Raw genomic sequence first — 12,095 nt, forward strand, 5'->3', positions numbered from 1 at the left:
CCTCCGGTACCATCGCGGGATATGGAGGCGAGACCCGCAAAGAATCCCAGTCATTAAAAATATATAAACCTCTCTCAGCGTCCATGGAGCTCTGGGGCTCCGATTGCCGAGACGTGGGGTGCTGTGGATTTTGCCACAAGAAGTCTGTCCTTGCAGCAACAGGTGTACCGGCCGCTTCGCATTAAAACAGCGAGCGTAGCGGAGGCAGAGAGCGGGAGAGGAAGAACGGTGCCCGCTGTCGATGTCGTTGCTGATCTGAGCACACAGATCTGTATCTCACATTCATTACAGATTACTTTTGGATGTTGAAACCAGGATGTGTATAAGTAACATTACTAACAGATAAAATCAATTTCAATGCGGGATCGGACTGAAGGCGGGAGCGCGTCGTCTTGTCCCTGACGTCATGGAAATGATACGGCTGTACAAACTGTTTTCACAGAGGGCTAAATTTTAGCTGCAAATTTGTCATTTTTAAACGAAGATTTCTCAGCTGAATTACAAATTTGGGCTTACAGATTTACTTTACTGCATTCACAAGGGTCTTATAAATACATATCAGCTATTTCTTTCTGAAATCTGACCACATTTATTTCAATGCAGGTCTACTTTAAGGATGCCCACAGCGGCTGAGGGCGCGCTGCGCTCCGAGCCGCTATCGACAGGATGAAACGACCATTTCATTTCTAAACGGATGTCTGTATGGATCCGGGACCATCATGTGCAATTTCTCTGGTTATCACAAGAGCTGGACATCAGCCATTTTCCAGCAGATTTCATTTTTAATGCGATTTTGTCATGGAAAGCCGCGCGGAGGCTTTGCGCGTCATGACGGAGCCGCTGATGGAGCGAGACAAAGAACACCTCCGTTTTGGAGTGTCAGAGGACAAGTTGGCACATGCCCAGCTCTCCACAATTTCTCTTATACTCACTCGACTGGTAAGCCACTGAAAGCCGAGATAGGCATGTCCCAACTTGTCCTCTGACACTCCAAAATGGAGGCGTTCTTTGTCTCGCTCCATCAGCGGCTCCGTCATGACACGCGAAGCCTCCGCGCGGCTTTCCATGACAAAATCTCTTGTTAAAAGTGAAATCTGCCGGAAAATGGCTGATGTCTAGCTCTTGTGATAACCAGAGAAATTGCACACAATGGTCCCGGATCCATACAGCCATCCGTTTAGAAATGAAATGGTCATTTCAGCCTGTCGATCGTGGCTCGGAGCGCGGTGCGCCATTGTGGGCCATCCTTAAAGCTGTAGTAACACTCCTTAATCTCTGTGAAGCCCATAAAATTTTCACCGAAAGCCATGTGAATTATCCGAATGGTTTCCAGCTGCCTGTCTCTAACAGTTTCTGAAAAAATTCTAATGGAACAAAGCCCAAATCATTCCGCCATTTCCTCGCAATGAAAAAATGATGAGAGGGGTGGACCAGTGCTCACTCAAAGCCTGCCCACAGGTGAATGACGCAACCGACAGACGTGAAAAAACTCACGCATGCGCACGAAGGTTCAAGCTTGGCTGACGTAAAAACATATGAATCAAATCCATATATTTTTTGCATAAAATAAAAAGGTCGGTTACTTTTCTCACAGACCTCGTATATGCAGAATCAACTTAAATAATAATAATAATAATAATAATAACAATAATCATAAAATAACATTTTACTGAGCAGTTTTTCAACTATTAATTGAGAAATGTACAAAATGTCATTTGGGGGCCTCTTAAAATGATTCAAGGACAAAGTTTTTTTGTCCCATGTAGGCAACCTGTCAAAGAATCTTTATGTGAAATTAGAAAGTTATTACAGCGTTACTGAACAGTTTTTCAGTAATAAACTGAAAGGTGTGAAAAATTACATTTTTTGCCCTTGTTGGGGGGTTACTAAAATGTTTTTGAGAAAATCAGTGAGTGGTGATTTTAAAACTTTTGTTGGGGGGGGGGGGGGCTGCTGGATACTCTGGGCAGGTGCCACGTCCTGCTGAAAAGGAAATCAGCATTTCCATAAAGCTGGTCAGCAGATGGTAACACAAAGTCCTCCAAAATATCCTGGTTAGATTGCTGTGTTGACCTTGGACTTCATGAAACACAGTGTACCATCACCAGCAGATGACTTGGCACCCCAAATCATCACTGACTGTGGATACTTACTGGAACTGGCATTTAAGCAACTTGGATTCTGTGCCTCTCCACTCTTCCTCCAGACTCTGGGACATTGATTTGCAAATAAAATGTAAAATAAAATACACGTTCATATGAAAAGAGGATTATGGACCACTGAAGAGTGGCTTAAGCCAGCGATCACTGGGGAAGCGGAGTAAACCCTGGAACTTCTCCCACAAGGCAACAGTAAGCCACCATGTTGCCCTCATTTTCATCAATTACTAAGAAATGTGAAGAATATAGTACAGTATGATGAATCTGTTTGGAGGAGGCACTTATCAAAAACTGAGTGACTGTGTAAGAAGGAGAGTAGTGATGGAAGCCAACAAAACACCTTCAGTGACTGTGACTGGAGAAGCTGTGTAAAGCAACTTTTGCCTGTAGCATCACCAGTTTCATGGTGGACTGGAACAGGTAACACATTTCTTAAAAAAAAAAAAAAGATGTCAAATTTCAGCTGCAGTTTGCCAGAAAGCACATGGGAGACAAGGCCAGATTAGCTTCAAGTCCACTGTGATGGTGTAACAAACAAAAATATATGTGCACCAGAGTGGTTTTCAATCCTAGTCCTGAGGGACCCCTTTCCTGAACATGTCCTGTTTCTGCCACAGGTGATTACCTCAGTGAGCTAATCAGGAGTGAGCACACACCAGAATTAGTCAATCAGGTGAGAATGCTGGGAAATGTTCAGAGCAAGGGTCACTGAGAACCAGGATTCTAAAGCAGAGTGCTCCAGTAAAACAGGTGACACTTCATACCGGTTTGCTGGCTTTCTTTTCTTCTGCTGCTTTCTTATCATTTCTCTTATGTGCTTCAAAGTCAGCAGGATCGATGATGTACAGGCACTCTGTCCACTTGCCGTAGAGCACGCACAGCTTCCTTTTGCTGAGCAACACACACACACACACACACACACACACACACACACACACACACACACACACACACACACACACACACACACACACACACACACACACACACACACACACACACACACACACAGACTGCCTTCACAACAGATTACAGGCACTTCTAATAAGAAAGCTTCCACATCTTAAAAAAACAAACTGACAGGTGAATAAAAAGTCTGCGGGTCACAGAGCTTTCTCTTATCGTGCCCCTGTTCTGTGGAATGACCTCTCTGCATCAATAAAACAGTCAGATTCTGTGGAGACTTTCAAGTCCAGACATAAGACGCACCTATTTTCCCTTTCGTATGGCTAGCATACTGGCATAGTATGGTATTATGCATTTTACTCTTTTAAATTAATTTTATTATTAAATGGAGTGGGCCGCGGCCTCAATTTTATCTAAAGTCTGGGTCTTTTAGTGAAGCTTAGCACTAGTGGCCGGCGATCACCTTAGTATTTCTTCAGTTTTTCTTGTTGCTTAATTCTGACAAATTATACTGTATTTGTTGTCTTTCTGATTCCTTGATTCTGTTTTTTTCTCTTTGTTTGAAGTGCAGCTCCATCCAGAGATGGGTGTGGTGTCTGTTTCTATAACCCTCCTGTCCTGTGTGCTAGCAAAATATTCCTGTATATTCGTTTTGTGAATTGTTTTGTAAATTGTGTCAGTAGTATGGCCCAAGCAGAGGGTCACCCCTTTGAGTCTGGTCTGCTTGAGGTTTCTTACTCAAATCATCAGAGGGAGTTTTTCCTTACCACTGCTGCTCTGGGGGTTGGTAAGGTTAGACCTTACTTGTGTGAAGTGCCTTGAGGCAACTTTGTTGTGATTTAGTGGTATATAAATTAAAATAAACTGAAACTGAAATTGAACTTTTGTGTGCACTAAACACTGATTCCATTTAACAGATGTAGTAAAGGCAATTATTATTAAATGTGTGAAGTGTTTATTCTTCATTTAAGGTCAATTTAAAGTTATCATATTGTGCCAAATCAACTTTTCCAAAGGTTAACTGTTAAATATTGATGAAATCTAACCTTAATCATTGCTAAAGGATTGCTAAAAAAGCAGGTTGAGCATAATAGTTTTGAGTTTGTAGCGTCAACAGCAGATGCTACTATTATTGTGAACACCCCCTTTTCTACTTTTTTTTACTAATAGCCCAATTTCATAGCCTTAAGAGTGTGCATATCATGAATGCTTGGTCTTGTTGGATTTGTGAGAATCTACTGAATCTACTGGTACCTTGTTTCCCATGTAACAATAAGAAATATACTCAAAACCTGGATTAATCTTTTTAGTCACATAGCACTATAATTCTGAACACTACTGTATGTTACTGCTGCAAATAAGTATTTGAACACCTACCAACCAGCAAGAATTCTGGCTCTCACAGACCTGTTAATTTTTCTTTAAGAAGCCCTCTTATTCTGCACTCTTTACCTGTATTAATTGCACCTGTTTGAACTTGTTACCTGTATAAAAGACACCTGTTCACACACTCAATCAATCACACTCCAACCTGTCCACCATAGCCAAGACCAAAGAGCTGTCTAAGGACACCAGGGACAAAACTGTCAACCTGCACAAGGCTGGGATGGACTACAGGACAACAGGCAAGCAGCTTGGTAGAAGACAACAACTGTAATGATTATTTATTAGAAAGTGGAAGAAACACAAGATGACTGTCAATCTCCCTCAGTCTGGGATTCCATGCAAGATCTCACTTTGTGGGGTAAGGATGATTCTGAGAAAGCTCAGAACTACACAGGAGGACCTGGTCAATGACCTGAAGAGAGCTGGGACCACAGTCACAAAGATTACATGAGTAACACATGATGCTGTCATGGTTTAAAATCCTGCAGAGTAGCAAGGTCCCCCTGCTCAAGCCAGCACATATCCAGGCCCATTTGAAGTTCACCAGTGACCATCTGGATGATCCAGAGGAGGCAAGGGAGAAGGTCATGTGGTCAGATGAGACCAGAATAGAGCTTTTTGGAATCAACTCCACTTACCATGTTTAGAGGATGAGAACGACCCCAAGAAAACCATCCCAACCATGAAGCATGAGGGTGGAAACATCATACTCTGGGGGTGCTCTTCTGCAAAGGGGACAGGACGACTGCACCGTATTGAAGGGAGGATGGATGGGGTCATGTATTGCGAGATTTTGTCAAACAACCTCCTTCCCTCAGTAAGAGCATTGAAGATGGGTCATGGCTGGGTTTTCCAGCATGACAATGACCCCAAACACACAGCCAGGGCAACTAAGGAGGGGCTCCGTAAGAAGCATTTCAAGGTCCTGGAGTGGCCTGGCCAGTCTCTAGACCTGAACTCAATAAAAAATCTTTGGAGGGTGCTGAAACTCCAAACCTGAAAGATCTGTATGGAGGAGTGGACCAAAATCCCTGCTGCAGTGTGTGAAAACTTGGTCAAGAACTACAGGAAATGTTTGACCTCTGTAATTGCAAACAAAGGCTACTGTACCAAATATTAACATTGATTTTCACAGGTGTTCAAATACTTATTTGCAGCAGTAACATACAAATAAATTATTAAAAAAATCATACATTGTGATTTCCGGATTTTTTTTTTTAGATTATGTCTCTCACAGTGGACATGCACCTAAGATGAAAATTTCAGACCCCTCCATGATTTCTAAGTGGGAGAACTTGCAAAATCGCAGGGTGTTCAAATACTTATTTTCCTCACTGTATTACAGAAGTACACATTGTAACTTCTGTTTGCACAGACACATGCCTACTGCTCATGCCGCTTTCTTTCAAACAGGGCGTGGCTTTAAATCAACATGCAGAGAAGCCTGTCATATGTTGGAGACCTCAAAATGTCATTTTTTTTTTAAAAACAATACATTATTTTCATACTGATGACAATGGAAGAAAATCATGCTCAAACTTGAGGGAAAGCCAAAAGAGAGACTTAAGTATCTATGGTGTACTTTTAGTAACAGTCTATTATCTGTTTATGAACACCTGTTGAGCTATTAGATTGCTGAAAACTATATTATAACCTCCTTAAAATAATTTCTGAACACAGTGCATCAGTGTGAATTGTACCTTTTATCCAGAATATATCCCTCAACCTTGTGCAGTTCTTTGCCAAAAAGGCCACATGGTTTGAAATTCAGACAACATCGTTCACCAGTCCTAAAACAAAAACAAAAACAAAAAAAAGGGGGGGGGGGGGGCTTAATCTCTTCCTTCTTCATTTACCAAATCCATTCTTCTAATTTTCGATTAAACTACATCAATAACCGTTTAGAGATTTTCTTAACTTCATAATTTGTCATTTATAGCCATGTATGCCAAACATAGTTTTTGTATGTATAGGAATGTAAAACATGTTAGTTACTGCCTGCCGACGTACCTGTGATTAATCACCTCCACATTTCCATACTGTTCAATCCACAGCTGGCCCACAATGATGTTGTGTACACAGCATGTAGGATTTGTCCATGTGTAGGCTTCATTGTACCTGAAATTACACAAAAAATGGAGCTAAGATATATTAATGTAAATATTTACATTCAAGAAAGGTAACTAAAGTATTTTGCGATGTTTGCTGGTGGGTGCATAAATACTGATGTGAACAGATTACCTGACAAATAGAATATAGTGACCATAAGTATGTATAGATACAGTAAAATTATTGCACAAGATAAATTGCACAGTTGTGCATGCAGTAAAGCACAAAAGGTGAAGGTAGACGTAGTTGAAAAATCAGCAGGTGATTATGGTGCTAGATGCTAAATGTGAATGAAATTGCTCAACTGGTTCTTGAGATATGCTAAGAAGCAAAAATACCCAGACGGATGGACATGTTGATCACTATACACTCTGTATTTCATACAAGGGGGACAATAAATGAATAAAACGATTCCTTCTTGGCAGAAAGGGGACCACTTTTAAACTAATGAATCAGGGTGCACCAAAGGATTTCCATGATCACGCCATAGTCTCTGCATATGAATTTATGAATGGACTGATCACAACAGCTAGCCATGGTTTGGGAGGTTTTCCTGAAACCATGTAATTTCAATTCCAACAACTAATCCTGTTAATTTACATGAAATAAATGTGCTCCTGAGTCGATTTGACCTGGTGGATGTTTTGCTGTGACAGTCAATCCAGCAACTGTTATGAAGAATCAAGAAATATGGACTCATACCAAACTGTCAACAACTGAATGGAGCTCAAACACTGATCCATGTATAGAGTCATCAGGTTTTACTCCAGGAGAACAAGAATACTGTTTCTTCATCAGCTGTAAGTATTTACTTGGGCAGCTCCAGTGTGATGATGCCTTTTGGCTCTGCTTCCACACTCTTGCCCCAGAACTTCAGCTTAGGGTAGATGGATCCATGAAACACAAAGTCCTGCTGCAGCCCCTCAGCATGGAAGGCGCTGACTGGAGGGTGGTGGCTGACCTGTTCTGATATCAACCTGAAGCCCAGATCCTCTCTGAGAGCAGCAGTGAGACAGGAACACAGCTGTGATGTGAACTTGGTCGACAAAGTTCATGTTTCATTTGGATGTATAAAAACTGCACAGTCCCACTCACCTGACCAGTTCATAGGTTTCTCCCAGCAGGGGGTTGAAGGGTTTACCGGTCCGCTCCCACTGCGATGCCACAGCAGATACGGCAAATGCAGCTATGCACTAAACATAACAGGTAAACACAAATAATGTTACAATAAACTCCAAGGTCAAATCCAGTCTAAATATTATGTAACAGCTAACTTATAAATCCATAATGTTATGTGACATGTAAGGATATTCAAGATGGGTTACTACACTTATAACAATCATTTACACATTTTGAAGTTTTTATGTTTTATTTAAAAAGTTTATTTTTTAAGAAAGAAAAAAAAGATGACAGGACATGAGTACACTGTAAAAAAAGAAAATACTCCACTCCATATTGGTAGAATTTAAATGCAGTTGTTACTTAGCAATCTGTGTAATGGAATAAAAAAACATTTTTTTTCTTTTTTCAAATTTTTGTTTTCCATATTGAAAAAAACAAATAAATGACTGATACATGGATCCTTTTTGTGATAGAATTGTGCAAGCACTTTGTGTACTTGCTTCCCAAAGAGATCATCTCCAGTTTAAGGCTGCCTTTCACCCCATTCTCCTTTAATTTATTTGTTTTTTAGCAAATTACAACAGTTTTATACTGTAAAACTGACAATACATTTTTAGAAATATATTTAATATTATTTTTATATTATTTAATAATTTAATACTTCAGCTATTGTACTGAAGTCTGGGGTAACACATACGTATAACAGTCCCACTAAGTATCTGTGTCTGTTACAAAAAAGAGCCATTAGAATTATCAAAAAAAAAAAAAAAAAAAAAAAAAAGGTTACAGAGAGCATACCAATACGTTGTTTATTGCAACTAGTCAACTAAAATTTAAGGATCTTGTTGACTTAAAAAATTCATTTATTTTGGTTTGCACAGACAGAAGTGAAACAGAAGTGTCCCTCTGTTTATGTAGTTAAACTTTGGAATGTATTGACTGAAGAAATTAAATGTACAAATATTTATGGATTCAAAAGGACGTTCCTGGAGAGCTTGTGATGGTAAAATAAAATGAATGTAGGACAGATTGGTGAAATCCTGGATGAAAAGCTGATGCAGTCGCCACAAATCCTTACATTTGGGAGATTTGGCTTTCAGTAGTTCAATGACCTCAATCATACAACTTAATCTCCACAGGAACTGATGAAAAACAACAGTAATGATGTGGGAAAGAGGCCGAGCCAGATTCCAATTCCACTGAGAATATGTGACTAGACTTGAAAGCTGTTGTTTACTCTATGAAATGTGATAGAACACAAGCAGATTTGGGGAGAAGAATGTGGCAGCAGTATCGTCCAGATGTGAACAACTGATCGATGCACGGTTTGGTTTTCACTTTACTTTACTTTACTTAACATCACCCCCACCCCCTTTTTTGGAGGGTGAAAGATAAATAAATAAATCCAATGTGATCCAATAAAAAAGTAACACATGAAAACTTTAAAGGAAGTGGATAATTACAGAGGTGCTGTCTTAATAATGATATGCACTGTCGGAGAGCAAACCTTCATCCTGTCAATAGAGTTATCTGATGTGTTAGCCTGGTGGATGAGGTACGTGTGCTCCATGTACTCTGTCAAGCGCTGAAGGAAGCTGAGTGGCTCATTGAAAATGACTGGCATTGTAATCTTTGAGAGTTCCTGAAAGAGACAGGAGGAGAAAGTCAGACATAAGTTCATCTGTGAATTTGAACTCACATTTGAGAGCTATCTTTACAAATGTTCACCCATGAATCTATGTTTGTACTATTATGCAAAACTTGTTTGAATATGGGCAAGGTTGATTGAAATGATTTCGAGAAAGAATCTCAGTCTGGCACTGAAGACAATCTCACCATTCCGATGCAGTTCCTCAAGATGCTCCAAATGCTGAAGTCGTTTCTTGAAAACATCGGTGCAGGTAAGCTGGTCCTGAGACAACATATGTACTCATCAGTACTCTGACATGCCTTAGTTTGTACCACTACAATTAACCTAGTTAGATTTAAATTAAATAAATGAACCACACATGTAATAATTGATTGCCACCACCAAGGATATTACATTTTTACCCGCATCAGCTACTTGGTTTGTGCTACTAGGACTACACAAAAATAAGTAAATAAATAAAGGTCCATTTCTCATGTAATAATGTTGTGGTGAGCCCTGGGCCAAGAAAGAGACCCTCAGATTTATTTTTTATTTTTTTTGCAAATATGGATCCAGGGATAGATGGGATATTTTTCAGCATTTTCTTAACTTTTTTTTGTATAAAAAATATTTTTTTTATGTGTCCCGCACTCTCTCCCTCTCTGTTTCCCGGGGGTGGGGGTAGGGGGGAAGGCAGACTGAGCACTGCACCAGAGCCCTGTGCAGGACTAATATCTCCTTCCCACTCCCGGCCGCTCCAGCTGAATGTTGGACCGTTACCGCCGGCACCAGTAACGTGTGTATTACACTCCCTCCCGATCCCACAAAGGGCCTGTCCAGTCCCGTCCACACCTGCAAAATGCTGAAGCCCCCGTCACACATAGCAAGAATGTGCAGGAGTCAGCCTGACATGGCAAATATTGCCGAAACCGGATGTAGTTGGGAGGAAAACAGGTGTGGTCAGCAGTGTCAGAATCTCATCCACACCTGTACGATGGCATCCAAAACGCATGTAGACAACAGGTAGATGACACAGACTGCTGTCAGATGGCCATAAAAGGCGCTGTAGACTGCCCGATGTCCAAACGTCTGGATGACAAAAACAGGACCAGAGTGGGAGGCAGCGCTGTGTTCCTCCCTTTGCACAGGCCCTGTCGGTACTGAACATTGGAGTACAACCAACATATGGACCGGACTCACGCCATATGTGTCAAAGTCGGCATGGTGCGGTCACTCACTCGGTCATGCAATCACATCTGGGCTCATCCTCCCTTTCACAGCACTACTGATCTCACGTGCGTGTGCATGTATGCATGGAGCAGAGATGCTGGACTGATGCGGTGATCGCTGGGTGTGTGTGTGTGTGTGTGTTCCCAATTGCTGAATGAGCAGCTATGACATTATTATACGTGCCATGTGCAGGTCATACTGGCAGGCTTTGCGGTGCCAGATCCATCTCGAGGTTCCCTCGCATGCACTCAAACCATTTCGGATCCTGTTTTGGCACCATAAGAATATGTACATTGCAGTCAGATGGTCCTCAGACTGCACATGGCCCGCCTTCAGATAGGTGTCCCATCTCAACGGCGCCCAGAGGGTTTTGAACATGTGCATCACACTCGGGCCGCCGGCCGATTTTGACCGTGTGGACTCTCGCAGATGGCCGTCAGAACGTTTTGAAACTGAAACCCGACACTTTTCCGATGTGCTCCGATTCGTCATTGTGACGCCATTCTGCGTGATTCTGGCTATGTGTGACAGGGGTATGAGAATTTATGGGCATATAATAGAGCTGCATTCAATCTGTGTCTCCTTCCATCTCATGGAGGAAAACACGTCACTTAGGCCATTAAGGTGATTCATATGGTTGACTGTTTCGATACTCTGGGCTGTATGTCTTTTAATGCACTGGTCCGGAATACTGCAACTTGATGGATTTTTAGATTTAGTTTAAAGACAGCCTCATGTGACAGGTGAACATGCAGTGACTGACCTGTCACACGAGACTGTGAATGCAGCACCTCGCTGCCCGCTCCCTCTCTCTCTCTCTGTTTCACTCTCTCATTGTCTCTGTCTCTGTCTCTCTCTCGCTCTCTCTCTCTCTCGCTTTCACCTGGTCTCTGTGGAACAGTTGTGTATAACGGCTGCCATGCTGGCCAGGCGGGTTCACGCACGAGCCATGATGTGAACAAATGAGATGTGTGGATGAAGCAGGCACACACAGTGCTGTGATCAGCTGTTATCCCGGCCGGAGTGACAAGAGCAGGAGTCCATGTGATTGCTGGTTGCCTGTATAAAGTGCTGGTGGCCCCCACTGTCACATGGATAGTAAGGAAGGAGAAAAGGACTTGTACTGATTGGCCAGACAAATGGACCATGCTGGAAAGGATGTGCAGCAGGTTAGGGTAGTAAAAGATGCAGACGAGAATATGCCTGACAAGTGAGGAGAGTGTGTTGATAAGGTGGAGGGAATATTTTGAGGAGCTGATGACTGAAGAAAATGAGAGAGAGAAAAGGCTGGATGATGGAGAGACAGTAAATCAGGAAGTACAAGAGATTAGTAAGGATGAAGTGAAGGCAGCTATGAAGAGGACGAAGAGTGGAAAGGCAGTTGGAGGAGAAATGGAAATGTCTAGGAGAGATGGGAGTGGCGTTTCTAACCAGACTGTTTAATAAAATCTTGGAAAGTGAGAGGATGCTTGAAGAGTGGAGACGAAGTGTGCTGGTTCCTATTTTTAAGAACAAGGGCGATATGCAGAACTGCAGTAACTACAGAGGCAAAA

General features: G+C 41.8%; 1 protein-coding gene across 5 annotated transcripts in view; it reads right to left on the reverse strand.

The window, feature by feature from the left end:
* osbpl1a (oxysterol binding protein-like 1A) overlaps positions 1 to 12,095 on the reverse strand; it is a 105,443-nt gene that overhangs the window by 15,163 nt on the left and 78,185 nt on the right. For all 5 annotated transcript variants that reach the window (XM_034180456.1, XM_034180454.1, XM_034180455.1 and 2 more), the window contains 7 exons: positions 9,519 to 9,594; positions 9,190 to 9,324; positions 7,656 to 7,753; positions 7,373 to 7,555; positions 6,462 to 6,569; positions 6,152 to 6,241; positions 2,924 to 3,050 (listed from right to left, as the gene is read on the reverse strand). In XM_034180456.1, coding sequence (XP_034036347.1) covers positions 2,924 to 3,050; positions 6,152 to 6,241; positions 6,462 to 6,569; positions 7,373 to 7,555; positions 7,656 to 7,753; positions 9,190 to 9,324; positions 9,519 to 9,594 — 817 coding nt within the window. The remainder of the gene's footprint in view (positions 1 to 2,923; positions 3,051 to 6,151; positions 6,242 to 6,461; positions 6,570 to 7,372; positions 7,556 to 7,655; positions 7,754 to 9,189; positions 9,325 to 9,518; positions 9,595 to 12,095) is intronic.

Source organism: Thalassophryne amazonica, chromosome 10 (genome assembly GCF_902500255.1).
Source record: "Thalassophryne amazonica chromosome 10, fThaAma1.1, whole genome shotgun sequence".
In the NCBI taxonomy this organism is placed as follows: Eukaryota; Metazoa; Chordata; class Actinopteri; order Batrachoidiformes; family Batrachoididae; genus Thalassophryne; species Thalassophryne amazonica.